This window comes from Aulostomus chinensis, chromosome 14 (genome assembly GCF_037954235.1).
Source record: "Aulostomus chinensis isolate RoL2024-O1b breed Wild chromosome 14, RoL_Achi_v1.0, whole genome shotgun sequence".
NCBI lineage: Eukaryota > Metazoa > Chordata > Actinopteri > Syngnathiformes > Aulostomidae > Aulostomus > Aulostomus chinensis.
The window spans coordinates 20,240,226-20,267,474 of record NC_141333.1 but is presented as its reverse complement, the minus strand read 5'-3'; the positions used below and the strand labels follow the sequence as shown (position 1 = coordinate 20,267,474).

General features: G+C 44.6%; 1 protein-coding gene across 4 annotated transcripts in view; it reads left to right on the top strand.

The window, feature by feature from the left end:
• Window positions 1–27,249, top strand: part of LOC147250087 (cadherin-2-like) — a 188,926-nt gene that overhangs the window by 82,781 nt on the left and 78,896 nt on the right. For 2 of the 4 annotated variants that reach the window (XM_086224202.1, XM_086224200.1), the window contains exons 4-7: window positions 1,813–2,022; window positions 16,945–17,100; window positions 21,555–21,699; window positions 21,782–21,954. In XM_086224202.1, coding sequence (XP_086080328.1) covers window positions 1,813–2,022; window positions 16,945–17,100; window positions 21,555–21,699; window positions 21,782–21,954 — 684 coding nt within the window. The remainder of the gene's footprint in view (window positions 1–1,812; window positions 2,023–16,944; window positions 17,101–21,554; window positions 21,700–21,781; window positions 21,955–27,249) is intronic. The other 2 variants (XM_086224203.1, XM_086224201.1) reach the window with 1 other exon arrangement.

The following is a 27,249-nucleotide window of genomic DNA, read 5'->3' as shown; positions in this document are numbered from 1 at the left end:
CATAAGTCAGGAATTTAAACATAACCTTGATATTGTCACCCTTATGAACATGAATTCCAAACTGCAGTTTTTGTATTTAGACTCCAACTGTCCTCAACATAATGAACAGGACAGAATCCATAAGTCAGCAACAAAGTTTTATTGCTATAGAGAATGTCGGGTTGGTTGAGAGTAGAATAGACTTGAGCTTTATTTTCCATTGAGGTGAAAATTAATCTCTGGCTCCCCAAATACATGAAAAAACATGAAAGCTAACAGCAATGAGAAAAAAAATACATATTCAAACTTATTCCTTTGTTCAGTTTAGAATACTGATGGTGATTGCAATGAAGGACTTCATAACTATGTTGGTGAAAGTTCTCGATCATCCAGGTCATGGTAACTTATGTTTAGTCTTAAGCTGAAGTGATTTAAAACTGAATTTGAAAAAGACAGACATTGCTGATAAGTCATATGACCCATGTGGATTTATGATGTCATTTAACGTGGCAAACCTGACGATGCTACAGGTGAAACATGTTGCTTGCGGACAATAAAATCACAGAAAAGTCTTCCGGTGTGCAGTGGTTTAATTTCATGCACAGGTTCTATGATCTACTGACTTGACACCAAGGCTGCTTGGTTTTCTGAGGACATAATCATTATGAGCATCTCTTGGAAACATACTCTGGATTCACCATCTGGTGGGTCAGGTGTATTTGTCAAATTTGCTCATACAAGTAAGTTTAGAACAAATTTCTATCTTGATTTGATGGCAGAGAAAGAATCAATATTTTAATGATCCATAGAACATAAAGTTTTAAAATAAAGTGCAGTGTGAGATGAGTGATTACATGAATGACTGACATGTAAATCAATATTAACATCATTCTTTCAGCTGCAATCCTGGACGTTAATACACCCATGGGCATTACCTGTAAAATACAAAAATGTGCCTGCTGTGAAGAAGTGGATTGGCAACATAGTCTGTTCAACTGTTAAAGCCAACTTCAATTCGTCCCACAGGCTACCTAAGGATTCACCAGCTGGCAAATATAATATTGTTCAAAGAGGCTCTTGTTAGGAAAGACCAAGGAGTTTTCTCTGTCTCTAAAAAGACTGTTCACTCCACGGCACTCAAGTTTCGACCTTAAATCTTACCTCTAACCATGTTTGTAGAACAGAAAATCCAGCTTGAGCCTGAAGTTACCTCACTGTCCCCTATATCATGCTTGGTAGTACACACTCCTAATATGCGATGAGTGATCTGGGTCACATCATTTGAAATGTCCCAACATTAAGGAAAGTTTGATATAAGTGTTTATTTTCCCTATTACAATGGATCCTTCTTTAATCACATATAAAACATCAAAAACAGTATTTGAATCACAACAATTTTATACAATACACTTTTTTCTTTGCAAGGAGACTGTTCATATTTGTGGAAATGTTAATCTCTCTCCTCCTTCTGGTGAATGCATGGAGACTGAGTGAGCAGTCCCTACTTTTTTTTTATTTATGGGCATATCTGAACAATGCAGTGTTGCACGCACACACACACACACACACACACACACACACACACACACACACACACACACACACACACACAAATACACACTCCAAAATTGACAGGTGATGGTAATTTATCAGACAGACTTTAATAAGAGCATTAATCCGATCCAGTGGAATGAGGTCAGAAACACCCTGAGTCACCACCAATCTATCTCAGCAAATCGGTCATGCTCTGTGTGTGTGTGTGTGTGTGTGTGTGTGTGTGTGTGTGTGTGCGTGCGTGCGTGTGTGTGTGTGTGTGTGTGTGTGTATGCGCAGCTTGGTACACAACTGGCTTGTTTGCCATCTCTGCAGGTAAAGCCTAGAGATGCAACATTGACTCAACGGCTACCAGAGATCTTGTTTCCAAGACAGAGTGCGGTTGTCAGGAGTGATGGCACTCTGAAGCGGGGGAAACGGGACTGGGTCATTCCACCTATCAACGTTCCCGAGAACTCACGCGGACAATTCCCCGAGGACCTTGTCAGAGTAAGACACATAAAAACACAGTTAAAAGCACTAACACTAAGCACAGTCCATTCCTGGGCAAAATAAAATGTGCTTAACAGGCAAATCCAAGAAAATAAACAACCGTGTGTTGTCATCAGAAACAAACACCCACTTTGCCCTCTTAACTCTCAAAATTGCCAAAATGATTGCTCCAGATAACATGGCGATATGGAATCCCTGCTATTTTGGCTGTTGACTGCCCAAGATAGTTGGCTAACCCATATTGGCACATGCTGCTAAACTGCTTCACTTTACAGTGTACAGTAACTTGTAGTATTTTTACATGAGTCATGTTAAATGACAGCTTCAGTTTACATTATTGATAAGCTTTCAGATAACATTGGTTAAATTTGCATTTGCATGAAGATTTGATATGTTGCCGAAGGCTGAAATATGTGAGCTCCAATATCAACGTCCCTAGTACCACCCTCCACCATGGTAAGGCAATAGCTCCTCTGAAAACTAACATGAGACCAATGGCAACGTGCTTGGTAGTCATGATTTTTTTGAGCTCTGCTGCTAGTCTGTAATAAATCCAACAAAATTAATCAGAACCAGATTTAAACTTCGGTAATCTGAGTACTTGGATGTGATAATGCAAAGACATAAAAATTACAACAAGAAAACAAACACCCCAGGGAGAAGAAAAGAGCAAAATCATGTCACACATGAAGGAGAAAGTTGAGGAAGAGGATGCTGGCAAAACTTCCAATTCTGGCAAAAATAATAACAAAAATATCATGAAAGCAATAATTTCATTGAGAAGTGGTCTTCACAAGAAAATTGACATGTGCAACAAACAATTACCAATGTGAAAAAGTGGGTGCAGGAATGCATGGGGCACACACTGAGCAACGGATCTCAGATCAGACGATATCAACCCAAATCAGCACGCTGGAAAATACTATGAAAATCTAACTGATATGGTTGACGACTTGGAATGTAGAAGCAGATGCAACAACGTGAGATTGATGAGTTTACCGGAGAAAATAGAGGGCCAAGATGCCGCAGCATTTCTGGAGAGGTGGTGGCCGGGATCCCTGGGGCTGGAGCCATGGGACGCTCTGAAAATTGAGCGGGCGCATAGAATCGGCACTCTTCCCTCTAACTAAAGTATGGGACATCCAAGGACTCTCATTATGAAATTCTTTAATTTCAGAGACAAGGAGTGAGTACTGAAGGCAGCGCGTGAAAGGGAAAATCTTTTATGACTATGAACAATTTCTCTTCCACCCGGATCTTTCTGGTAGAGTGCACAAAACGCAGCACAGCTACAACGAAGTGCGAAAGGTGCTGTGTGACAAAGGGATCGATAAACACAAGATCTTCCCAGCGTGGCTCCTGGTGATGCATGATGACGGATGTCACCTTTTCCAAACTCCAGCTGAAGCAGACAACTTTCTCCAGTCACTGAGGGATTAGAATGGACCTGAGGATGGGATCTCTGTTCAGTTCACTTTTCATGGCCGGAGGCTATATCTGTTTATAACTATTGTGGAAGACTGGATTTAAAATGGACTGTAAGAAAACACTAGAAAAGAAAATTCAGCAACAGCTAAGTATTTAGTTGCTGAAGTAATTTACCCATATTCAATAATGAATAACAGGTAGCGTCAGCCTTTGTGGTAGTTTGCCATAATGTTCATGCTTTATCAGTTAGTTTAATACAAGCTTGAATTGAGGTTAGAAAAGTTGCATTGTTCAATAAAAAGAAGTAGTGTTCAGATGGTTAGTGTAGTATAGCGACAAGCAGAGTTAAAACAAAGTAAAAGAGAGGTAGGTGGTCCTATGTTTGGACCAATTTTTCATAAGCGGTTGCTAAAAAGGAGGGGGGTGTTTCCATGGTATGGTACCTTCTTTATTTTTTATTTATTTCATTTTTCCTTTCTCACTATGCTTCCTTTACGGATGTTTCTCCAATGCACTACTACGACGAACCAAATCACTCATGACAGATAGTTTTAAGATAAAATTCACCTCATGGAACTGTAGAGCTTTGAGTAAAATTGTAAAGATAAAGCAAGTGATAATCAGGATAAAACATTTTCACAATCAAAAATAATTTTCTTACAAGAAACTCATCTGCTACCTGAGGATACCTCTACGATTAGAAGAAGGTGGCAGGGTCAGGTGCTCCTTATACTACTCATGCGAGTGGAGTCGCGATATCAATCCATAAGTCAGACCCCTTCTAAATCCATAATGTTGTAGGGGATCCTGCTTGCAGATATATCATAGTCCAAGGTACTTCTCCATCTGAAAATATAAATCTGATAAATGTTATGAGCCAAATGAACCCAAATTCTATAACAATTTATACCTTACAATTTCAAATCTCTCTGGACGCTTTGTCGTAGCTGCCGGCTTCAACTGCACGCTGGCGCTATCCAGGGATAGATCATCAGGCTTCGACAACACTCACACTAGGACGAGGAAGACAATAGGCCATTTTACTAAAGTGTTGAATTCATTTGATATATGGAGATATGGAAAACCAGATGCAGTGGAATACTCCTGCTATTGTGGCACTTCCAAAACATATTCACAAATAGATTTTTTTTCTAGTTTAAGCACTGCTTGTTTCCAAAATTAAAGAGTATAGCAGCATAGTTCAACCTGATCATACAGCAGTATCCTTGATGTATGAAGATGTTCAGCTTGTAAGAGACCCCTCAAATGGTGCTTTCAACCAGAATGGCCTATGGACCTTGCAATTGTAGATTTCTGAGATATAAAAATTGACCTGTATTTTGAATGTAACACTTCTGAAACTTTGGCTAGTATAAGGTGGCAGTCATTTAAGGTCTTCATTACCAGTCACAGCATTTGTTTTATTAGTTAAAAAAGAGAGCATTGCTCGGAATGTAACATTTCCTGTCCGTGCTTTTATTTTGATAGTAGTGTTTTTCTGTTTCTGGTGTCACTTTGTTTTTTCCTTTCAGAGCTGGCGCGCACAGCTGAAGGCCAAGACAATCAGGGCCAGCTGCAGCTGATGGGCAGCAGTTATTTAGTCTGTAGTGATACACCTACTCCCTGCCAGAGGGTCTTGTTTGTGCCCTCTTCTGTGCCTGCTGTTTTGTGCCTCTTGTCTTCGTGTTTCACAGTGTTCCTAGTTTATTCCATCTTGTGAGTTCTTAGAACGTTACTACCTGGAGTTTCCAGAGTTTTTTGTTCCTTATTTGTTTTTTTTTCCCCTAGCTGTGCCGAGTGATTTTTAGTTCTCTGCGTTGGCAGTTTCTTCCTACCACTGGTAGAGATTTTGGTTTCTAGTTTAGTCAGTGTACTCCTACAGTTGGTTTGTTTTGTTACTTTGTTAATAAACACTGCTGGTTTACAGTCTGTTTCCGGGTCTGAGTCCAGACCCCTGTACCACTCACAACAGTACATTCTGGCCTCGACATGGACTCAGCGGACTCAGACTCGCTCCAGCATGCAGTGAGTGTGCAGGGCACACTGCTGGGAAGACATGAGCGGCTTTTGAACAAGATTATGGACTCTTTTCGGACTCTGTCAGCTAATGTTCAGCAGCTGTCAATACCCGCTCAACCTGAGGCTAATGCTCCACCTCCTACTGAAGTTTCTGTACGGGCGGACCCTGCACCAGTTCGCTTCCGGGAACCTTCCATTGCTCCTCCAGAGTGTTACACCGGAGAGGTAGGGGCCTGCAGCAGATTTTTACTCCAGTGCTCGCTTGTTTTGACCAGCAGCCGAGCTCCTATGCTACCGACAGAGCTAGGTTGGCGTACGTGGTGAACTTATTACGCGGAAAGGCTGGAGCATGGGCAAATTCGTTATGGGAAGCACAATCACCTGTGTTAGCCTCTTTTTCCACCTTCAGTACTAAAATGAAGAAGGTTTTTGATCTGCCTTTCCGTAACCAGACGTCAGCTCACAGACTGTTAACTTTACGTCAAGGCACACAATCGGTAGCGGAGTTTTCCATTAGTTATTGAATCTTGGCTTCTGAGAGCGGCTGGAATCAGCCAGCTGTCAAGTCTGCATTTTTGAAAGGACTTTCTGAGGAGATTAAGGACCAGATTGCCACTCGAAATGAACCGGACTCACTGGAGTCGTTAATCAGCCCGGCCATCGGGATCGACAACAGGCTGAGGGAGAGACGCAGGGACAGAAGAGTTGCACCCTCATCTCCGCGATGCACCCCGGGTCGGTTCACTTCCGCTCCGGATCCTGACTGGGGGACTCAACACCGCGGTTCCTGAAGAGGAACCCATGCAGCTCGGCCGTGCGTGCCTCACACCTGAGGAGTGCCATCGACAGGTTGCAGAGGGGCTCTGCCTTTACTGCGGGCAGACGGGGCACTACTTGTCAGTGTCCTCTGCGGCCTCGTTCTGCTCACTCCCCTGCTTCGACCAGCATGTTGGTGAGTGAGATGGGGGGGCCTGCCACACCACACCAGCGTATCTCTTTGCCTGCCTCTGTTTCTTATTTTGGGGGGGGGGGGTCTGTTAGCTGATTGACTCAGGAGCTGATGATTTTACTGATAGGGATTTTGTTCTGTCAGCTAATTTGCCCTTTTCCAAGGTTAGCTGTCCTCGCCCTGTTAAAGCCATGAATGACACCCCCCTTGAGACTGACTCATGAGACAGCTGCTCTCTCACTCACGATTTCCGGTAATCACCAGGAGCACCTCACATTTTTAGTTATCTCCTCACCTTCTTCCCCGGTGGTGTTAGGGTTACCCTGGTTGAAGCTTCACAATCCTCACATTGATTGGGCGTCATCTTCTATTGTTAATTGGAGCACCTTTTGTCAGTCTCACTGTCTACGCTCAGCCTACCCCGTTTCGCACACTTCGTCTTCTCCGGTTTCTCCTCCTGATTTATCTTTAGTCCCCGTAGAATATCACGACCTGGGTGAGGTATTTAGTAAAGATCGGGCTCTATCCCTTCCCCCCTCACCGACCGTACGACTGCGCTATTGATTTAATCCCTGGAACTTCACTGCCCTCTAGCTGTCTGTACAACCTGTCTCACCCTGAGAGGGAGGCTATGGAAGAATATATAAGTAACTCTAGCAGCTGGTCTTATTAGACCATCCTCTTCTCCTCTTGGGGCAGGTTTCTTCTTGTGTCCAAGAAAGATAAGTCCTTAAGGCAGGGGTCCCCAATCATGTGCCATGAAGGGCCGAGAGTATGCAGGTTTTCATTCCAACCACTCACTACACCAGCTGATTTTACTAATTAGTTCCCTGGTCTCTGGGTGATGGTGTGATTAGTGAAATCAGCTGGTGTAGTGAGTGGTTGGAATGAAAACCTGCATACTCTCGGCCCTCCGTGGCACATGATTGGGGACCCCTGCCTTAAGGCCTTGTATTGACTACCGTGGTCTCAATGATATCACTGTTAAGAACCGATAGCCTTTGCCACTCATCGATCCCTCTTTTGAGCCCCTTAAACCAGGCCACCATCTTCACCAAGCTGGACCTCCGTAACGCCTACCACTTAGTGAGAATAAGGGAAGGAGATGAGTGGAAAAAACCGCATTCAAGACCCCTCTGGGTCGTTTTGAGTACCAGGTCATGCCATTTGGCCTGACCAATGCTCCTGCCGTCTTCCAGTCTTTAAGTATGTCTCTAAGGACATCATTAATCAATCAGTTTGTGTATGTTTATCTTGATGATATTCTAATCTTTTCCAGAACCGCTGAGGAACACCGAGAACACGTCAGGCAGGTTCTTCAGCGGCTCCTTGAGAATAGACTTTACGTCAAAGCAGAGAAGTGCAAGTTTAGTATTTCTTATGACAGTTTCCTAGGGTTCATTTTAGCTCCTGGTCAGCTCCAACCAGACCCCGCCAAGATAGAGGCAGTGGTGGGCTGGCCACAGCCCTCCACACGCAAGCAGCTTCAACAATTCCTAGGATTTGCCAATTTCTACCGGAGGTTCATCCGGGACTACAGTAAGGTGGCAGCCCCTTTGACTCGTCTCACCTCCACTCACCTGACCTTCACCTGGACCCCAGAAGCAGATGCGGCTTTTCGCCGTCTCAAGGAACTGTTCTCCTCAGCCCCCATCCTAATCCATCCAGACTCACAGCTCCAATTCATAGTGTAAGTGGATGCTTCCAGCACTGGGATTGGCGCAGTCCTGTCACAACGTAGCCCTAAAGATCAGAAGGTACATCCCTGTGCATTCTTTTCACGAAAACTCTCTCCTGCAGAACGGAATTACGGTGTTGGTAATTGTGAACTGTCGGCTGTGGTGACTGCGCTTCAGGAGTGGAGACATTGGCTGGAGGGTTCAGAGGTTCCATTCCTAGTTCTCACCGACCACAAGAACCTATTATATCTACAAACCGCCAAGAGACTCAACTCCTGACAGGCCAGGTGGGCACTATTTCTTGGCCAATTTAACTTTGCTTTGTCTTACCGCCCAGGATCCCTGAACACAAAGCCAGATGCCTTGTCCAGGATTCATGATACTGGTCAGGAGGAGAAAGAGCCTGAACCCATTCTTCCAACATCCTGTTTCATACGATCTGCAGTCTGGGATATAGAGAGGGTGGTCCAGCAGGCCCAGCGACAAGATCCTGACCCTGGCTCCGGCCCCAAGGACTGTCTGTTTGTTCCTGCAGCCGTCAAGTCCCCGGTTCTCCAGTTGGGGCACTCTTCTAAACTGGCCTGCCATGCAGGGGTCAACAGAACCTTAAGGTTTCTTCAGCAGCGCTTTTAGTGGCCTGGGATGGTGCAAGATGTAAAGGACTTTGTTGCTGCTTGTCCTGTCTGTTGCCGAGGAAAGGCCTCTCACAGGCCCCCTGCTGGCTTCCTTCAACCGCTACCTGTACCTAAACGCCCTTGGTCTCACATTGCAGCAGACGTTGTCGCAGGACTTCCTCCCTCAGAGGGGAACACAGTTGTTTTTAACTATTGTCGACAGATTTTTTAAGATGGTCCATTTTGTCCCCCTCTCCAAGCTCCCTTCTGCCATGGAGACTGCCGACCGATTGGTGACTCCATGTTTTTCGGCTCCACGGCCTTCTTGTGGACATTGTATCTGACCGTGGGCCGCAATTCACCTCCCGTGTCTGGTTGGCCTTTTGTAAGGCCATTGGTTCTTCAGCCAGCCTGTCATCCAGCTTCCATCTGCAGACTAATGGGCAAACTGAACGGTCAAACCAAGATTTGGAGTCTGCATTACACTGTTTCTGCCAGTCATCCTGCCTCCTGGTCCACACGCCTGTCCTGGGTGGAATACTCCCACAACTCGCTCTCATCCGCTGCTACTGGTATGTCTCCATTTATGGTCGCCTATGGTTATCAGCCACCATTTTTCCCATCACAGGAGCAGAATGTTGCTGTACCATCCGTCCAAGATCGTCTTCGCCGCTGCCATCGGGTGTGGTGGCATGCCAGAGCCGCCTTATCTAGGACGGCGCAACGAAATCGTCAGCTAGCTGACAAGCACAGGAGACTGGCTCCTGACCATCATCCAGGGCAGAAGGTGTGGCTGGCAACCCGGGACCTGCCCCTGCAAGTGGGCTCGCGAAAGTTGGCTCCCAGGTTCATCGGGCCCTATGAAATCGACCGGATTATAAACCCCACACCTGTCCGTCTGAAGCTCCCTGCGTCTCTTAGAGTTCATCCAACCTTCCACGTCTCCCTTCTCAAGCCAGTCACCACAAGTCCGCTCAACCCTCCTGCCGAACCCCCTCCACCCCCCTGCTCATCGATGATCACCCAGCCTACATCGTCTGCAAGATCCTGGATGTACGACGCCGAGGCCGTGGGTTCCAGTATTTAGTTGACAGGGAGGGGTACGGTCCTGAAGACCGCTCATGGGTCTCCCGCTCCCTCATCATTGGAGATCGACTACTGAAGGACTTTTACCGTGAGTTCCCGGATAAACGGGGTAGGACACCAGGTGGTGCCCCTTAAGGGGGGGGGGGGGTACTCTAACATTTCCTGTCCGTGCTTTTATTTCGACAGTGTTCTTCTGTTTCTGGTGTCACTTTGTTTTTTCCTTTTCAGAGCTGGCCCACACAGCTTAAGGCCATGGCAATCAGGGCCAGCTGCAGCTGATGGGCAGCAGTTATTTAGTCTGTAGTGATTCACCTACTCCCTGCCAGAACGTCTTGTTTGCACACGCTTCTGTGCCTGCTGTTTTGTGCCTCTTGTCTTCACGTTTCCCAGTGTTCCCAGTTTATTCCATCTTGTGAGTTCTTAGAATGTTACTACCTGGAGTTTCCAGAGTTTTTTGTTCCGTTTTTTTTTTTTTTTTTTTTTCCCCTGCTATGCCGAGTGATTTTTAGTTCTCTGCGTTTGCAGTTTCTTCCTACCATTGGTAGAGATTTTGGTTCCTAGTTTAGTCAGTGTACTCCTACAGTTGGTTTGTTACTTTGTTAATAAACACTGCTGGTTTACAGTCTGTTTCTGCGTCTGAGTCCAGATCCCTGTATCACTCACAACACGGAATGAGGATGCTAGAAGGGAAAACTAAAAAAAATGAAACTAATCTGTATCAAAATCAATTAAGCTCACCAGTAAAGCATACAGAACTTCTTGCTCTAAGGTCTAGGTATAATGAAATTATCAGTTAACAGTGCAGCTGCTAACATATTGAAACTCAAACAATCATACTATGAACAAGGGGGAACACCTGGGAAAATACTAGCGTGGCCCATAAAACAACAGCAAAAGGGTCAATGAATTTTATAGAAGCTCCAAATGGGAAAACTGTTGTAAACCCTAAAGAAATTAGTGAGACTTTCAGGATCTCTGGGAGACTGTATAGTAGTGATGGGTAGGTTGCGAACGAGACGGCTCAAAGAGCCGGCTCTTTGAAGTGAACGACGGGAGCCGGCTCCTTATTGGGAGCAGTTTTTTTCCTCCCTCTCTCTCTCTCTCTCTCTCTCACACGCACACTTTTTTCTCTTTACGCAGCATGTGATTGGTCTATGTGTATGTGTCTTGTGTTTGCGCTGAGCAGAGGTGAGATCCTACATTGATGAACCCCTTTGCCAGAGAAGTGCAGACCCACTGAGCTGGTGGAAAACCAAGGCATCCATTTATCCACGTCTTACTCAGGTGATGACACAAAGACTGCATTGTGGCAACATCAGTCCCCTCAGAGAGAATCTTCTCCAAAACAGGACAGATACAGTAATTACAGACAGACGAAACCGGAGCAGCCCCGCAAAGCTAAGGCACTTGGTATTTCTAAATGCCAACCTTTGCCTTGACTAAGGATCTTGGTGTTCGATTGCCTGCAATCCCTCCTGGTTTTCAGGATCACTTCTTTTTTTTTCTCAACCTCACCGTTCAGGATCAGGAAGGAGCAGATTGAGACAGTCAGTGAGCAGGCGCACACACACATGCGCACACAGAGGAAGTGAGTCTTCTACTGTGACTGTTCAGATTTCTAAACTCCTTATAATTATGCCAAATAGAAAAAGGAGGAGGGCTTTGGTTCTTGAGCTAAAACACAAGAAAAAAAAAAAAACGGGTTGCCGAACCTGCCCAGAGCCGAGGTCCCAACCAACGCTGCTCACAGCTTTAATTTCTTTTTGTTTTGCATATTTATTCTATATTTTATTGTGTTGTGCTTTGCAGTGTTTTGTGTTATTTCACTTTAAATTTATTTAAAGGAAAAAGCTGAGAATGTAAATAGTTAAAGTTGGATTGTAAATAGTTGGTTTTTGTATTTTATTTATGTTCAATTTATATATATTTTTTAAATTTTTACATTATGTGGAGTGTATAAAGAAAAGCATATTTATAAAGTAAACATATATATAAATAAAAAACAAATTTCTTTTACATGAATGAGTCATTTTGTGCATAATTTCATATTGATGTTGATAATAAATTAATTAAAGCATCAAAACAACTTGAAGAGCCAGTTCGGAGCCGAAAGAGCCGGCTCTTTTTAGTGAGCCAAGCTGAAAGAGCCGGCTCTCTAAAAAGAGCCGGAATTCCCATCACTACTATATAGCTCTGAATGCCCTTCCAGCATGCATGGGCAGACAAAATTTTTGTCTGACCTCAATATCCCCAAATTTTCAAAAGAAAAGTAAAATCCATCCATCAATCCATTCTTCTGCTTATTCCTGTTCAGGGTTGCGGGGGGGCTATCCCAGCTGCTACGGGCGAGAGGCAGGGTACACCCTGGACAGGTTGCCAGTCCATCGCAGAGCCAACACATAAAGACAGACAACATTCACACTCACAGTCATACCTACGTTCAGTAACCACTGCACCACCGTGCCACATGAAAAGTAAAATGTTAGATGAAAATTAAAGCTGCAAGCAGCGTTGTTGCGGCCTATGGCTGCGTCTTTGACACCGGCCTGAATCCAACAGTGTATTGGTCAAATCTGTAGGCCTTGTAGTTTAGGAGATAGAAGCCTGAGTCTGATCAGAGAGTGAGAGCAGAGCTGAGAGCTGGCCCTTTAAGAACCCCTCCCCCACTGCTCTGTCTTTGATCTGTGCTAGAGTGAGAGCAGAGCTGAGAGCTGGCCCTTTAAGAACCCCTCCGCCACTGCTCTGTCTTTGATCTGTGCTAGAGTGGAGAGCAGAGCTGAGAGCTGGCCCTTTAAGAACCCCTCCCCCACTGCTCTGTCTTTGATCTGTGCTAGAGTGAGAGCAGAGCTGAGAGCTGGCCCTTTAAGAACCCCTCCGCCACTGCTCTGTCTTTGATCTGTGCTAGAGTGGAGAGCAGAGCTGAGAGCTGGCCCTTGAAGAACCCCTCCCCCACTGCTCTGTCTTTGATCTGTGCTAGAGTGGAGAGCAGAGCTGAGAGCTGGCCCTTTAAGAACCCCTCCCCCACTGCTCTGTCTTTGATCTGTGCTAGAGTGAGAGCAGAGCTGAGAGCTGGCCCTTTAAGAACCCCTCCCCCACTGCTCTGTCGTTGATCTGTGCTAGAGTGAGAGCAGAGCTGAGAGCTGGCCCTTTAAGAACCCCTCCCCCCCTGCTCTGTCTTTGATCTGTGCTAGAGTGAGAGCAGAGCTGAGAGCTGGCCCTTTAAGAACCCCTCCCCCACTGCTCTGTCTTTGATCTGTGCTAGAGTGGAGAGAGAGGAGGATTAACAGAATTGTAGTGTGTATAACCTGAATAAGTCGGCATACGTTGGTCAAAAGTGACACATAATACCATATTTTTGTAGGGATTTTTGTCAGGAATGCAGTGGTGTGTTTTTAAAAGGTGTGGGATGTATGGTGTAGACGTGATAAGCAACGTGAAACGTGTCTCCCCCAATTTGACGGCTAATAAAATCCAAACCGAGAGATTCATATAAAAACATTTAAAGATTTTTGAAGAGCAGAGTTGTGTGATTAATGTGTGAAAGTTTGGAAGCGATACCATTAATTCCCTAGGAGGAGATAGATTTTGTTTGGGGAGTAAAAAAAGTCCTGATTTTGACAGTTTTGTTCAATTTGTGGACATTCTGTTGTAGATAGGTGAGGGGTCAGAGTGTATATTTGTGTCTTTATGAGACGAGTCCAACGGTGTTGGTCCCATGTTTGTGGGACATTCATGGGAGGAGTTATAGCGCTCCAAATTATCTTTAAATTATCTTTTAGTTGTGTGGCTCCCTAGGTGGCGCTATAGACTTTTGTTGTTTTTCTTTTTGATTCGTGAATATTTAGCCAGACCGGACAAGTGTGCCGAATTTCAACAAATTTCATGCATGTTCAGGGGGGGAAATTAGATTATGCACATATTGCGCGGGCTCATTGACAGCAAGAACAGTATAATACCAGATTTTTAATGGGTGTGTATGTGAAAACTGGCTCCGGGCCGTCTGGCTGAGCTGCCTCATGGGTGTTGGGGGGGGGGGGGGGGCTGGGACACTGTTTAGTGTGTTTTTTGTGTTTTTAGTGCTGCTAATGTGTTGCTCTGCCGAGCAAACATAATAGGGTCTTCGCCTGAAGTACCTTCAGGCTCAGGCCCTAAAACAGGAGATAGCAGATATCGTGGACTCTATGCAGGCTGGAAAAGCAGCAGGTCTTGATATCATTCCCATTGATCTATATAAAACATTTCAGTCCAAATTACTGACACCCTTATTGGAGTTGTTTCAGGAATCCTGCAGGAATAGTGTCCTTCCAACATCCATGAAGGGTTCCCTAATTACAATGCTTCCAAAACTCAGAAAACCAAATACAAAATGTGAAAATATGTAGTCACTTAGCCTTCTAAATTCAGATACAAATATATTCTGCAAGGTTCTTGGAAAAAGATCAGAAGGCAGCTTCCTCAGCTGGTGGGAGGGGCTCAAGATGGATTTATTCAAGGTAGACAAGGTAATATCAGGCGAGGACTGAAAATTCTGCACAGCCAAAGAGGGCGAAAGACACAACTTTACTTTCACTTGATGCGAAGAAGGCCTTCAATCGAGCCGAATATTTGATAAAAGTGTTATCTCCCACTTTGGCTTTGGAGATAGATTTTGAAAATGGGTCAGAGTGCTTTGTACTGGACTCACTGCAGAAGTCTTAACCAATAATGGGGTCTCTAAAACATTTAATATCTTTAGAAGTTGCCCACATGGAAGCCCTCTATCCCCATGAATGTTTATTCTCACAACAGAACACCTTGCTATAGCCATTAGGACACGGATAGATATTGATGGAATTTTCAAAGGTCAAGAAGAACTTGTTGTTGTCCAAATGTTGTTGATGCTGTAATTAATACACTTAACTTCATCAGAGCGAGAACATTACATCACAGACAATTTGTTGAATTTTTTGAGGAAAATGAGATTGTGCATGGTGACCTGAGAGACCAGATTCAGGATTACTGTGTTAAGAAAGGTCATGACATCCCAGAACTTTCAAATAAAGACCGGATGGCAGACCACAGATTCGCTGTGGATGTGACTGCACTTATGAATGAACTAAATGTCAAACTGAAGTGCAAGGGCCTTTCTGTGCATGAGATGTACAGTGAACTGAAGGCTTTCATGAGAAAGTTGCAGCTTCTCTCAAGCCAAATGAAAGACAACATTCTGACCCACTTGCCAACACTAAAGGAAGCGAAAAGATTGGCTGATCACCACCACAAGGACTCAACCATGTTAGGACTGCATGCAGAGTTTTCGAGGCGATTTCAAAACTCTTGACAGGGAAATGCATATGGGTTCTTCTACCTTCAACTGCAGTGTGGATAATGCACTGTGATGTTCAGATGGAACTCATTGACCTGCAGTCTGACACACTTCTGGCAGAGCACTTCAGGTCAGTCTCACTGCTGGACTTTTATTCCTCCCTCAAAGAGGAGAACTTTCCACACTTGAGGAGGCATGCTCAGAGGATTCTAGTCCTCTTTGGATCTACCTATCTATGTGAACAGAAATTCTCAGTGATGAAATTCAACAAATCCAAACACAGATCCTCTATCACTGATGACCACCTCTCAGCTGTCCTTTGCATAGCCGCTTCAGACATTCAGCCAGATTTCAATTCCCTTGTTCAAGCTCAGAACAGAGGCTGCACGGTGGTGCAGTGGTTAGCACTGTGGTCTCACAGCAAGAAGGGTCTGGGTTTGAGTTTGAGTCTGGGGAGGGGCGAGATGACCACCTAAGTAATGATGATTGATTAAGATTTCATGTTAAGCCAACCAGAGACATCAGGTGGGCTGGTGTTTACACACAAACCCAGCACATAGCAGCACACACACACACAAACTATCAGAGATGGTGAGTCCGGAGTCACAGGGAAAGACAACGTTTTCAAGATGGAAATATAGGCAGTGCTTTAACTTAATGGAGGTAACATGTTGAGTGTACGTTATGTCGTCCCAGAGCGAGAGCAAAGAGGCTGTCAATGTCCAACATAAGCAACTCAAATTTAATGAAGCACCTCTAGACGGCACACGCTTCTGCTGAACTAGTGGCCAAAAACACTGTTGACACTGTTAATGGTGATAGCAAGTCAGGTGCTGTTAACGTGAGCTCTGCTAACAAAGAAGGACATGGAGACATGCCTTCTAAGCAGCCAAAGCTGGGTTTCCACAAAAACTTTTGACACAGACAGAATTTAACAAACAGATAGGCTTTTGTGTTGTTGAAAATATGCTGCCGTTGTCAACAGTTGATTCAGACTCCTTCAGAGCCCTCATAGGCAAAAAAAAAAAAATCAAAATTCTTTGACATTTTTAAACTTAAAAGAAATAAGAGTAACGCAACAGTTACTTTCCCTGTTAACTAGTTATTTTCATAGAAGAGTAACTCAGTTATTAACTCAGTTACTTTTTTGGGAGAAGTAACGAATTACTTTTACAAAGTAACGTGCCCAACACTAACTGTGAGTGTGAATGGTTGTCTGTCTATGTATGTTGGCCCTGCGATGGACTGGTGACCTGTCCACGGTGTACCACAACCTCCCGAAAGCTGCAGGGATAGGCTCCAGCTATCAAATGGATGGATGGATGGATGGATGGATGGATGGATGGATGGACGGACATAGCACAAAGATCAGCTAAAAGGTTATGCTCAAGTTATGATGGTGGAGAACAAAACAATCCACAACAGAAGCTTGAGTATCCACACTGTAGCAGTGTCGTAACAGGAGACAACCAGGAAGCGGTGGAAAGAGCAGGCACACCAGGACACCAAACATCAGGTACACAGGTCCTGTTCATAGCAGATGGGACCCCTCAGTGGCCAACAACCCAAGCAACACGAGCCAGGTAATTGATATAAAAAATACCAATACCACTGGTAAAGGCAGTTAGCTGGAATTAAAAAGGGTTAAATCAGTGAAAGTTAAAAGGAGCCTGTGAGCAGCTGCCAGTGTTCACTCACGTCATTTCAGAGACACGAGTACAAGGACCTTAATATAAAGCGTTACCCAGGTGCTTGCCTGTAACTCCATGATCCAGTTCTGTCCCCTAGTTTTCCTTGTTAAGTAAATTAACTGTAACTATTTGTTTAACTGTGTTTCAGATCCGCTCTGACAGGGATAAGAACAAGATGCTACGTTATAGTGTGACCGGTCCCGGGGCAGACCAGCCTCCAACTGGCATCTTCATAATTAATCCCATTTCTGGCCAGCTGTCTGTCACCAAACCCCTGGACAGAGAGCACATTTCAATCTTTCATGTAAGATCACCGCCAACCCCCACATCTTACAGTTTTTTTATTGTTTACACACATTTTCTGGGACTTGAGACACAATGACCACAACATGTAACTAATGCACCAACCCCCTGAACCATTTCTGCTAAACTACAAGCACAATTCCTGCTTTACACTCAAATTGCAGTTCTAAAACACACTCTTTTCAAAACACTACATACAATTGTCTGCATAAGACACAATTTTCATGGAGAAAATCTTGTTTTCAGAAGGAACACACTGTCATTCAAAATTCTAAACTTAATTGCCCTAGAATGCACACTGACTCGTCACATGGGCAAACACCTGTCACACAGTTTTACAATTAGCAGTCAGAGCTTTAGCATAAAAGGGCAACAGGTGAGCTCTTTTATTTTGGAGCAATGGATGCCAACAGAGGAGGAGGAAGACGACGAGGACGAGGACGAGGACGAGGACGAGGACGAGGACGACCAAGGCCAAGGCCAAGGACTGTAATTTCGGATGAGATTCGAGCCACTTTGGTTGACCATGTGATCAACCATGATCTAACAATGAAGGGAGGCTGTGCAAAGAGTACAGCCAAATTTGAGCAGGTACACTGTGGCATCCATCATCCGGACTTTCCGAAATGAGAATAGGTAAGAAATCTACTCTCGCTAAAAAAAATTGCAGTACTGCATACCAATATAGTACTCAATGAGTAGAGTAGTATAGTATTGTCCGTGGACTGTTCTGTAGGATTGTAAAAGTAAAGTATCTCTCAAGTATTTGGGAAATGTATTCCCACTTTTCATTCCTACCTACACAGTATTTACAGTATTTTACTATTTGTATTGCAGAACTGAAAGATTACCAGCACAAGGTGGCCGGGAACGTCTTCTGTCTCCTGAGCAGGAAACTGAAATTAATAACATGGTCCTAGAAAATAACACCATAACGTTGCGGCAAATACAAAGAAAAATTAAAGCTGCAAGCAGCGTTGTTAGGGCCTGAGCCCCCGTGCGGCCTCTGGCCGCGTCGTTGACGCCGGCCTGAATCCAACAGTGTATTTGGCAAATCTGTAGGCCTTGTAGTTTAGGAGTTAGAAGCCTGGGTCTGATCAGAGAGTGAGAGCAGAGCTGAGAGCTGGCCCTTTAAGAACCCCTCCCCCACTGCTCTGTCTTTGATCTGTGCTAGAGTGAGAGCAGAGCTGAGAGCTGGCCCTTTAAGAACCCCTCCCCCACTGCTCTGTCTTTGATCTGTGCTAGAGTGGAGAGCAGAGCTGAGAGCTGGCCCTTTAAGAACCCCTCCCCCACTGCTCTGTGCTGTCTGTATCAGAGTGGAGAGCAGAGGAGGATTTGGACATTTTTAGTGTGTCAATATCAAATAGCTCTGCATATGTTGGGCAAAAGTGGGACACAATACCATTTTCATAGGGATTTTTGTCAGGAATACAGTGGTGTGTATTTTGAGGCTGTGGGACTTTTAGTTTACATGTGAGAAGCGAGTGTTTGAAAGTATGTAGCAGACAGGTGCCCCATTAGTTTCCATTGCAGGGGGAAAGTGTAAAAAGTGTCTCCCCCACTTTGAGGGCTTATAAAACCCAAACCGTTTACGCTATATAAAAACTTTTAACAACTCTTAATCAGCAGAGTTTGGAGAGTCATGAAGTTTTGGAAGTGATACCATGAACGCCCTAGGAGGAGATAGCATTTGTTTGGGGCGCAAAATTGTCTGAAATTGGACATTCGTGTCCAAATTGTGGACATCCTGTTAGAGTTAGGTCAGGGGTGTCTGCGTATGATTTGTCCGTCTTGATGAGACGAATAAAACGGTGTTGGTCCCATGTCTGTAGAACATTCCTACAGGCCGTGGCGTGGTTTTTTTTGTGTATCTAGGTGGCGCTATTGAGTAGAGCACTTCTTATTTATATAATTATCAAATTTTTCGCCGCACCCGATGTGTGTACCAAATTTGGTGAGTTTTCAAGCATGTTTAGGAGTTCAAATTAACTTTTGAAGTGGTGAGTGTATCGGGCAAACATAATAGTACCTTCAGGTTCAGGCCCTAACAATGGCATATTTCAAAATATTGATAGGGTCAGTTTATCAACACTGGACCGTGTCTTGCGCAGAAATAATTTGAGGTTGAAGTGGGTCTACAGAGTGCCATTTAAACGCAATTCAAAAAGAGTCAAAGAATTGCGAAAAACTATGTGCAAGTAAGTCCTATACAACACACAACTGATGCACTCTCAACACTATTAATACACAATACATGTTTCAGTGTTGCAATCATAATAATTGTGCTTCACAACAGTGACCACTCCATGTCTATTTCTGATCTTGTCATGTGTGTTTCAGAGAGTCCTTGAGCTGGAGGCAGCTGCAGTGGAGCACCAGTTCATCTTCATTGATGAGGTTGGATTCAACCTCACAAAAAGGAGGGGAAGGAACATCATAGGCCAGCGTGCCATTGTTGAAGTCCCTGGCCAGCATGATGGGAACATCACAATGTGTGCAGTGATTTACCACCACGGCGTCATCCATCACCATGCTACCCTCGGCCCCTATAACAGTGCCCATCTGATCACATTCCTGGACACTCTACACAACACACTCATTCCACCAGATCAGATAGATGACCCGGAGCAGCTCAGGTACTGTACGTTGTCATTTGGGACAATGCAAGTTTCCACCGGGCTGCTCTGGTTCACTGCCCACCCACACTTTTTAGTTGTTTATCTACCTCCATATTCTCCATTCCTCAATTTGATCGAGGAATTTTTTCTGCCTTGAGATGGAAGGTGTATGACCGACAACCACAAATGTGTATACCCCTTCTCCAAGCTATGGAAGATGCATGTGGAGATATAACAATTGATTCTTTTCATGGCTGGGTTCACCATGCCAGGCGATATTTCCCCCACTGCTTGGCCAGGGAAAACATTGCCTGTGATCTGGATGAGGTGTTGTGGCCAGAACTGAACAGAAGACGGGATGCAGCATAGGTTGTTTTTTTTTTTTTTACTGTAACTGCATTTTTTTTTCTCTTTTGTATTTGCAACTTTGTGTTGTTAGGATGTACATTGTGGTGTTGGGATAAATAAAATATTTATTTGTTACGTTCTTTTGTCTGTTCTGGTTATGAAACTATATTCTAAAATATATCACATCTGTCTGTAGTAAGTGTAGTAAGTGTAACACTAAACACAAAAGGCCTAAGTCATTATGATGAATGCAGAAAAAGTGTTTTCCATTCATCAATGCTTTACATTGAGCACATCAGTGTTTAACTGATTCTTATAAATGTCTTCTCATTTGATGGTTTTTGTTTGTCATTTGAAAACAATATCATTTTGAGAAGAAATTACATTGTTTTGAAAGTAAAGCTTCATTTTGCAGAAGTGAGGGGGTTTTGCCCATTGTGTGTTTTTGGATTTTTGTGTAGAGTTCTGAGAACATGAGGCTTGTTTTCAGAGAATGTGTGTAAGCCAGGGGTGTCCAAACTGGTCCAGTAAGGGCCAGCGTGGCTGCAGGTTTTCATTCTGACCAAGCAAAAGCAACACCTGACCCAACAAATGAGCTGTGAGGACACAGCTTAGTTGATTTAAGTAGAATCAGGTGTTGCTTTTGCTCAGGTGGAAGGAAAACCTGCAGCCACGCTGGCCCTTACTGGACCAGTTTGGACACCTGTGGTGTAAGCAATCGAAACTGTAATACCAGGTGTACACAGGGCTTATGTGTCCAGAGATCCAATCAGGGCAGCAGGGTTATTTGCATTTTTAGCACATGATGAATATTACATGTGATTGGATGTAGTCAAAACTAAAAGCTGGGATCGGCTGATATGTTTATTCATGAAGGAGACTCTCTCACACAGATGTCACATTCACACTAAAAGTGAATTATAGGAGAGTTTTAAGTAAATCAACTGCACCATTCCTCTTTCACCATTATAGGCAAAATAAACCAACTTTGCTTTTGAACTATTACTATTGGAAGATTAATTATAGAGAGTAAAGATTAATTATTAACTTAACTTTTTTATTTTCCAGTTGAAATAACTTTATTGAAGCAACACAAACTGGAAATTCTTAAATTTTTAAATATGCAAACAATTACCAAACTTTGTATCATTCAATAACTTTATTCTACTTCCCAGTTTTTCTTCCCAGTGTCCACCACAAGCTGATATGCACAAATATTAACTTGTGTTTTGTGCATAAAAAATCTCAGCTGCTGGATAAATTGCCATGAATCATGTTAACATTCCCATTGCACACCAGATTAAATATAACCTTTTTCAAAAAATTATTTATACAGCATGCTGGTGCTATGTTTCATAAAGTACTTTATTGCCTAAGTATAGCCTCACAAAGTAATGGACACTGATGCTCACTTTGAACATTTGCCATTTTACTTAAAAAAAGAAGCTCAACCCTAACACTAATGTAGCTTGCATTTGTATGTGCACAGTTGCGAGCCCACGCTGTGGACCTGAATGGAAATCAGGTGGAGAACCCCATTGACATTGTCATCAATGTCATCGACCAGAATGACAACAGACCTGAGTTCATGTACACCCTCTTCAATGGCTCTGTACCAGAGGGATCCAAGCCTGGTAACATCTCAAACACATACACACGTGCCCCTATTTTTAACTTCTGTTCCAATAACTCATATTTTGTTGCGTGTCCCTCCAGGATCCTATGTGATGACAGTGACAGCAGTGGACAGAGATGATCCCAAAACAGCAAATGGGATGCTGCGATACAAGATCCTTTCCCAAAATCCCCAAAGCACCTCATCAAACATGTTCACCATTAATAACAAAACGGGTGATATCATCACAGTGGCAGCAGGCCTTGACCGAGAGGTGTGTGTTCAGGTGGATACGTTGTGATGCCCATACCATAGCCTGAAATGGTTCCTATAATGTAAAGCCAGGCTTTAACTGTTTTTTTGTAAACATCTTAAATCAACAGGTAAGACAAAATGTACTGTTTCTATTCTAAAGACATTCCATTTGCATGACAACAAACAAGGGGGAAAAGTTTATGTGTCAGGACAGGACTCAAAGGAGGACCCAGGTACAATAGCAGTAAAGAAACAAGCTTTACTGGTGGATCACCAAAGTCAGAGGAGCGGGCTATGTAAACTAAATGAAGCTTCTCACGCACTCACACTCTCTGACTACTGGGCTAATGGCTATGGATCTAAAAGAGGGGAAAAAAATTCATGAAGGGGGGATATTTATTAAGAGAAACTAACAAAAATCTACTCTACAAAAGGTAAAGCGCAGCTGACTACTCTGTCTCTGGCTGAAATAAAACTCTAGCTATGCCCCACTGGCTACTCTATTAGTAGACACGAAAACAAAAGCTCGCTCAATAGAGGAGGGCTGAGAAACCTATAACAAATGAATCACAACATGACCACACTGTGACTAGAAATTAAACTTTCAAACTCAAACTGATCTTATCAATAACTACTTCTAACCTGACTATGAAAATTTACAAAAATAAACAGGCTCTTGACTTGGATTCAAAATAACTCTGTGACTGTGGGGCTTCCGTGGTCGACAACGAACAACACTTCTGCGACGTGACAGGGGAAGACAGAGACATATATACACGAGGAGCTAATCACACTGATGGAGGACAGGTGTGCGGGGTGTGCTAGGGAAGCGCGGAATCAGCGAAATGAGACACAAGAGCGGGCGGGGCAGACGCTGACTGACAGGACCGGGGAATGGAGGATGACAACAGGAGGAGAGGCTGGTGCACTGAAATGAGAGGGAAATTAATTCTTCAAAAATAACAGAGAAATAAACACAAGACAATAAACCCAGACAAGATAACCTCACCGCTATGACTGTGACAATATGGCTTTTATTGTTTTAAATTTGGTGGATTATTTACTCTCTACTCAAACATTTGTTTCCAGAGATTAGTTTTTGTTTTGATTTGTTTTCTTTAATTTAGTGACAATATTGTTTGTTTGTCCTTTCATGCTTATATTTACAGTGATTTGTCCTGAAAGAAGAGTTTATGTTATATTATCTCTTCAGAATGTCTTGGATCTACCTCTAATCAGGGACACCCATCCATCCATCCATCCATCCATTGTCTTCTGCTTATTCCTGTTATGGGTCGTGGGGGTGCTGGAGCCTATCCCAGTGGCTACGGGCGAGAGGCGGAGTACACCCTGGACAGGTCGCCAGTCCATCGCAGAGCCAACACATATAGACAGACAACAATTCACACTCACAATCATACCTACGTTCAGTTTAGAGTATCCAATTAGCCTAGTCCCCTCTTGTATGTCTTTGGACTGTGAGATGAAGCTGGAGTACCCGGAGAGAACCCACACAGGCATAGGAACAACATGTTAAGTTCACACAGACCCCATGTGTGTGTGAACTGAACCTGGAAACTTCTTGCTGTGAGGGGACAGTGCTAACCACTGCACCACTGTGCCACCTGATCACAGACACTCCAAGCCTTATTAATAAGAATTTTCTTAACATAGCTCCCAGAAACTGTCTCATTTTCAAATTTTATTATTTGGTCATTTAAAATCATGTTCCAGCTAAGATTTGGGAACATGAGATTACAAGAATGGATTTATATACAATATTGGGTTAATAGACTGACAGTATGAGCCAATGTTATTATACAATGAAATAACGAAGTAAGGCTGAGGTTGACCCACTAACTCACTTGTTTTGGAGCTTTGAAAATATGACATGACCTTCATCTCACCCAGTTGAAATTGGTGGGTGGTGGGTGGGCATTTAATTTTCTCAGAGGGGCTCAAAACATTTTTTTTTTTTTAACAAGCTACCTTTCATGTGGGACACCAATGCTGTGACTTGCTCCTGGTGCTGAACTAAACAGCAATGGGGAAACAGGCTGCTCTGCCTCTTGGTCACAATGCAATGACGCGCAGGGTAGCATCTTTAAAGTCACACATTGGAGAGTCAGGGGACAGGTGGGAAATCAAAATCAGAAAGCCAAACAGGAAACACTCGGACAGGCAGCTCGATGTCAGGGATGGAAGGCGAGGTTGAGTTCGATTGCCAGGGATCAGACCAGCAGACAGGATCAGAGCAGAAATGGGTCGAAAACTTACAATCAGTCCGAAGGCAAGGCCAGCAGGCAGGGGCAGTGCGGGAACAGGTGATCAGTCCAGAACAGAGTGCTGAAAGGGCTTGCATAATGCAAAGACAATCAGGCAACTGGTGTGTGTGGAGCTGGAGCTTTTATACCTGGGCTGATGACAGGGATGAGCTGCAGGTGTTGGTGGGGAGCACAGGTGAGTGGAGAACTAGATGCACTGTAAGCGGATGTGACATCAGAAAACTAGCATTTCAAAATAAAGGAACCACATCAAAATAAAGACTTTCCGACACAGTCGCCCCCAAATTTAGCATTAAATTTGAACCCTAAAGGAAAGGCTTATTGTCACCGTCCTCTTCATCTTCCCAGGGCAGTAGCCGCACAAGATGCACGACTGGGCACAGGTAGTTCTGTCCCTTAATCTCTACTTCCGCCGCCCTGATTCTTCCATCTGAGCCTGGACAGGTCTTCAACACCCTGCCAATCAACCACTGGCCTCGGGGTAGTCGTGAATCAACCACCATGACCACCTGACCAGTAGTTAGTTTGTCGGTGTCCTTGTGCCACCTTGACTGCTTCTGAAGATCTGGGAAGTGGCAACGGATGAAGTTGGACCAGAAATGGTCTGCCAGGATCTGGCTGTGGTGCCATCCTCTTCTGCTAAGAAGATTGCTGGATGCATAGACAGCCTGCGGAAGTGATGCATCACGATGTCCCATAAGCAGTAGATTCAGTATGACTGGATCAGGATCAGCAGCATCGGAGGAGACGTATCCGAGTGGCTTTGCGTTGAGCATTCCTTCCACTTCAATCAGCACAGTTTTCAGTACAGGTTAGGTGACGATGTGGTCTTGGAGAACAACTTGGAGAGCTGCTTTAATCGACTTGATCTCTCGTTCCCACATCCCCCTGAAGTGTGAAGAACCAGGGAGATTAAAACAGAACTCAATCTTCTGTCCTACTAGCTGTTCTTGGAGAGGGACCTCCAGAGCAGCAAAGCTGGCCTGTAGCTCAGCAGCTCCACCCTGGAAGTTGGTTCCTCTGTCAGCCAGAACCTTGAATGGCTTGCCATGAAGGGCAATGAAGCGATGGAGGGCCATCAAGAAGGCATCAGTGTCTATGCTCGCCAGTAGATTGAGGTGCACACAGCTTGTTGTCATGCACTTGAAAATCAGCCCCCAGCGATTCTCTGTGCGTTGACCCACCTTGACGTTGTAAGGACCAAAACAGTCAACTCCAGTTGACCAGAAAGGTGGCTTGTACAAGCGCAGTCTGGCAGGAAGCTCTCTGCCATCTGAGGGGTCACTGGAGATGCACGCCACTTCTGACATTCAACACAGCTGTGCTGGTGATGCTTGATGGCCTGTCTTCCCCGGAGGATCCAGTACCTTCACTGTATCTCGGCAAAAACCCGCTCAGGACCAGGATGTAAAAGATAGCCTTCATATTTCTTGAAGAGCAGCTTCGTGACATGATGTGTTGGATCAAGAACAATAGGATAGATGACATCTGGGTCAAGATCCTTTGCTCTACGAAGTCTGCCTCCCACTCTCACCAGACCAATGGCTTCATTGTACTCTGGAGCATGAGCAGGGGACTCTGCTTGGAGACGGGCTTACCCGCAGCGAGCATTTCCACCTCTTCAGGAAAGGACTCAATCTGGGCTTGTCTGAGGACCTGTAACTCAGCTGCTTGGGCTTCAGCAGCTGTTGTGGTGGGACTGCTCGGGTCGTTAGCTGCCCCATACAGGCTCTCATTGGTGGCTTTGATGAGACTTTCCCATTTGTCTATGTTGGACATAGGCTTTGTGGTTGGAGAGCAGGTGGTGGCTCCACAGTACACTGTCTTTTGGAGTTCATCCTCGTCCCCTTCTTGTTCAAGATCAAGCTGAAGCACTGGCCAGGAATGTGGACGTCGTAGGAGAAAAGGTGGACCTTGACTCCATCGGTTTGGCTGGCCAAATTCGAGCAAAGGTTTACCGCAAGTTAAGTCGCCGGCTGGGTTATCCGTGGTACCAACGTACTGCCAGGTTGATCAACTCTAGTACCCACAAAGACTTTGTAGCACCATGAGTCGGAGTTGAGCCATGCTAACACTATTGTGGAGTCAGTGACTTTAGCCAGCTGGGCTCCAGCCAAAGCTGCACACAATTCAAGGCATGGTATGCACAGCTGTTTGCGTGGGCCCACTCTGGATAGAGCCAGAACAAATGACACATGGATCCCATCGTGGTGATCATGGGTGCGGAAATATGCAACTGCCCCATAGGCTCTTTCAGAAGCATCACAGAAGATGTGTGCCTCAGTGTCTGCCACAGGTGGAACATAGCATCTGGGGATCGCCACCTGAGGAAGGTGGACAAGTTCACCCTCCCATTGAGGCCAGCTCTTCAGCAAAGCTTCTAGTTGGATTGGACTGTCCCAAACAACTCCCACTTACCACAGGTCTTGGATGAGGAGCTTTGCTTGGATGGTGAATGGAATGAGGTATCCGAGGGGATCATATTGGGTTGCCACTACCTTATAGATATTCCTCAGAGTTGGCTGTGAATGCACTACTGGTCAATGGCGGTAAGGTGATCAGTGAGGAAGTTACAGCGAAGGCCCAAGGTGGGTTTTTCCAGATTGTTCTGGTGCTGAGAGAGCCACAGTTCGGTGTTCACTGCTTTGGCTTCTGCTGGGAGGTGTTCAACAGCTGAGGGTTTGTTGCTGGCCCACTGCCTTATGTCAGAGCCTCCTGCTGAAAGATGTTTGCGCATCCTGTCGATGATACTCTTGGCTTTGTCAGCACTCGTGACACCGGTTAAACAGTTGTCAATGTAGAAAGCATTCTCCACAAGGTGTAGAATGTCCTCATGACCGCTGCTACTGTCTCTCACATGCCTCTGGGGGGCAAAAGTGACACAGCAAGGGCTGCATGTCATCCCGAACAGCAAGACCTGCCACTCATACACCATTGGTTCCTCTCTCTCTTCATACTCTCTGGAGAAAACAAAGAAGAGGCTTGTCTTCTGGTAGCAGGCAAACTTGATGGAACATCATTTTGATGTC